Below are 4,012 nucleotides of genomic sequence, written 5' to 3'. Positions count from 1 at the left end.
TTCTGTCTCTATCTATCTATCTATCTATCTATCTATCTATCTATCTATCTATCTATCTAGCTAGCTATCTAGCTATCATTCTATCTCTATCTATCTATCTATCTATCTATCTATCTATCTATCTATCTATCTATCTATTGTTCTATCTAGCAATCATTCTAAATATTTATCATTCTGTTTCGCTCTCTCGTTCTGTCTCTATCTATCTATCTATCTATCTATCTATCTATCTATCTATCTATCGATCTATCTATCGTTCTATCTATCTATCTATTTATCTATCTGTCTATCTGTCTATCTATCTATCTATCTATCTATCTATCTATCTATCTTTCTATCTAGCTATCATTCTAAATATCTATCATTCTGTTTCTCTCTCATTCTTTCTCTCCATCTATCGTTCTATCTATCATTCTGTCTGTCTCTCTATCTATCTCTTCTGTCTGTCTATTGTTCCATCTCTCTCATTAAATCTGACTGTCTCTTTGTCGGTTCTATCATTCTATCTGTCCGTCATTCTGTCTATCTATCATCTCTGTCATTCTTTCTGTCTGTCTATCCTTCTATCTATCCATATATCTATGTCTCATTCTTTCTGTCTGTCAATCGTTCTGTTGTTTTATCTCTCTCATTCTTTCTATCTTTTTCATTCTGTCTATCTTTCAATCTATCATTTTATCTGTCTGTCTGGTTCTTTCTGTCCGTCTATCAATCTATCCATCATTCTATCTTTTTTCTGTCTGTCTGTCTGTCATTCAGTCTATTCATCCTTCTGTCATTCTATCATTCTATCTATTGTTCTGTCTATCCATGCATAACCTCAGTCTGCCAGCATTGACCCTTGACCCCTCCTGTTTCTCCTAGGATTCGGATGGCTTGTCCGTCCTGGAGCAGCTGGGACTGGACCAGAACTCCGATTTCTCAGACTCCAGCGTGCAGCAGCGGTTGGACGAGCAGCGAAAGAGGATCCGGAGAGAGATCCGGAAGGAGCTGAAGATAAAAGCAGGTGCGGAAAACCTGCGGCGGGCCACCACTGACAAACGCAACGCCCAGCAGGTGGAGAGCCAGTTACGCAGCTCCAGCCGCAAGCTGGACTCGCTCCACACTCAGCTGCAGGAGCTGGACGCCCACATCGTGGTCAAGGGTCACGATGACAACAAAGGTCAGGGGTCATAATTATTAGCTTACCTTTAAGGCTGCATGTAAGAAATGAGTTTAATGTAAAATTCTTCATTATTGATGAGTGAATACGAATATTCAGGGATGATGGGTTTTGTTGTGAACATACGGCAAATTGATGTATATATTTACAGCCTTCATAACCCTGTTAGACCGTGACCCCAGATGAATGTTTGACCCTGTCTTTGACCCCCAGATGACCTTCAGCCTCTCGGGATGCCGGGTCACTCCTCAGCCAATCAGGACAGGATTAAGGCTCTGGAGCGACAGCTCAACATCGAACTGAAGGTCAAACAGGGGGCAGAGAACATGATCCCCATCTACGCCAACAGGGTTACAAAGGTAATGAACGTCTATGTATCTATCTAATGTCTATCTCTCTGATGGTCTATAGCTGACTGTCTATCTATTCGGGGTGTTGAAATTAATCGTTGCATCGTTCATAATGCAGTAATAGACCATAATCGATTATAGCATACTGACGTCATTCGCATAAGCGCTTGTCCCGCAAGTATTTTAAAATGCACCCACTATTTTCGGCTTTCACCTTGGATGAAGCGGAGTCCAGCCCGGAGTCGTCACATGTGGTTCCCGCAAGCCTCCTTCGTCAAATCCGCCGAGCGCCGCTCACTCAAGCCGCTGTGTGTTTTGTTGTGAAAGTGAAACTACTTTGTTTGGCCTTTCAAAAGAGGAAATAAAGTTGGGCAGTTCCAACTTTGCAAGGACAGTCTGGCGCTTCTGCCTCAACGCCTGTAAATCCGTTTTTTATATTTAAAGAATTTGCCACTGATGATTCAAACGCGAGTTTGAGCAGTGTAGAGTAGCACTTGTTGTTTGTAATTTCTCCGATCACAAATGCAGACGTGGTTTTATGTTTACACAGCGCAATACGCAACGCAAAGCGTAAAAACAGTATAAGTCATTATAATCAGTAATTATGTCCCCACTGGATGCACCAAATGCTTCGTTTGTAATGGGTTTTATTGGTTTTGTCTCATCGTGCCGGGACACATGGAAACACAGTATGGTGAGGGGCGTAACATTTCCGTCACAGGCTTGAGGTATTCAGCCAATCACAACACACTGGATAGCTGGCCAATCAGAGCACACTTCGCTTTTCAGACTGATGAGCTTTGTAAAAATCGCGTTTCAGAAAGGCGGGGCATATAGGAGAAACAATAATGTACAGTATGTGGAAAATACTGTGTTTTTTTTACCTTAAACCGCATAAACACATTGCATTACACCAAATACACAAAATAATGTTCTTTTTAGCAACATCATATGACCCCTTTAAATCCGAGATCTGGACACATTTTGGAAAAACCAAGCTTAGTGCGGGAAAAAACCGCTCAGAATCGAACATGCATATGGCACGTGTGTTGGCTAGAGACAATCGCTGCGAGCTTCATTGCACAGGATATGCGCTGTGAGACACGTGAGCATTGCTTGACAGTAGGCGTGTTTCCATTACAGATTTGCGCAAAACTTTGGCAATATTTTATAAATGTCGATAAAAAAAAGTATTGAGAAATGACGGCGTTTCCCTTAACCAATGTTATGCGACTAAAACGTAACCTTTTGCCTCTCGCGATAAGTCATGGCAACGGATTTTGGTGGGATTTTAGCTATATTTATTAAAAGGAGTCGTAAGCGTGTATCTTTACAGAAGCAGCACAGAGAGCCACTTCAGAAACGTACGTGGCGTGGCTGGAATAAACACAAGCATTGACTATCTATCTATCTATCAGCTTCAGTGACCGTATCAGAGCCACACTGCACCGCAGACGTGTGCAGTGTACATTGTCTAAGCATTAATAGAAGGGAAAGCCCCTTATACTGGAGAGCGGCCACTTATGAAGTGTTTCTTGGAGGTTATAGTACGTTGAAGAATGATCATATGACTTTTTACCCAAGCAATGTGACTTGTGAATGCGAAAAAACCATTTCCATTGCAGTTTTGAGAATTATTCCTTTTTCGCATTGCCTGAAAAACCACCTCATGCGAGCGTAAAAACTTTTTTGCGATATATGGGCATTTTTGCGGAATTGACGCGTTTCCATTAAACGTATTTTCAATTCTCAATTTCCATTTGTGCAATTTGAAGGGTAATGGAAACGCACCATTATTTCCGTGTTTTACTTTAGATATGCTTTCATGATTGCCGTTTGGAATGCAGTATGTATTAGATGCACGAAACTCACGTACTGACAGACTTTCACGTTTGCTTTGTGTTTGTTTGTCCTGGAGCTTAATAGCGGCTGTGGTTAAATTCATCTCTGAATACGAAGTTGATGTAAACACAGTCAGTTATGTTTTCAGAAGAGGACAAAACATCTGATATGTGGAAATAGATCTGTGCATCAGTGTGCATTCAGCCACTGTCTATGATCTCATCAGTAATAATCAAACAGCAATAATGCTGAGGAAAAAAGAAAAACCCATAATTATGATTGCCTGTGAACTTTCGGACACTTAAAGCACTCTCAGATACTGAAAGTACTTTTTGTTTATCACTTGTAATTGTCTTTTCCCCCTTTATTACTTTATATTTGCTTGTATGTTTTGAAGCTGTATTTATTTGGATCTTAACAATTGTTTTAAATTTATTATTAATTTGTAATTATTTTAAAAGTAGCCTGCTTATATAATTTATAAAAAATGCACAAAATAAATTTGATATAATCGTGATGCATCGTGATAACGAATTGAATCGTTGACTTGATAATCGTAATCGAATCGAATCGAGAAACCAGTGATGATTCACACCCCTACAATCTATCTATCTATCTATCTATCTATCTATCTATCTATCTATCTATCTATCTATCT

General features: G+C 39.9%; 1 protein-coding gene across 1 annotated transcript in view; it reads left to right on the top strand.

Moving 5' to 3' along the window:
* LOC107574070 (serine/threonine-protein kinase N2-like) overlaps positions 1-1,548 on the top strand; it is a 10,449-nt gene extending 8,901 nt beyond the window's left edge. The window contains exons 2-3 of the mRNA XM_016260541.1: positions 865-1,162; positions 1,376-1,548. Coding sequence (XP_016116027.1) covers positions 865-1,162; positions 1,376-1,548 — 471 coding nt within the window. The remainder of the gene's footprint in view (positions 1-864; positions 1,163-1,375) is intronic.
* Positions 1,549-4,012: the final 2,464 nt, after the last annotated feature.

This window comes from Sinocyclocheilus grahami, unplaced genomic scaffold (assembly GCF_001515645.1).
Source record: "Sinocyclocheilus grahami isolate Dianchi unplaced genomic scaffold, SAMN03320097.WGS_v1.1 scaffold2107.1, whole genome shotgun sequence".
Lineage (NCBI taxonomy): Eukaryota > Metazoa > Chordata > Actinopteri > Cypriniformes > Cyprinidae > Sinocyclocheilus > Sinocyclocheilus grahami.
Note: the sequence above shows the minus strand (reverse complement) of the source record. Positions and strands in the feature narration are given on the sequence as shown.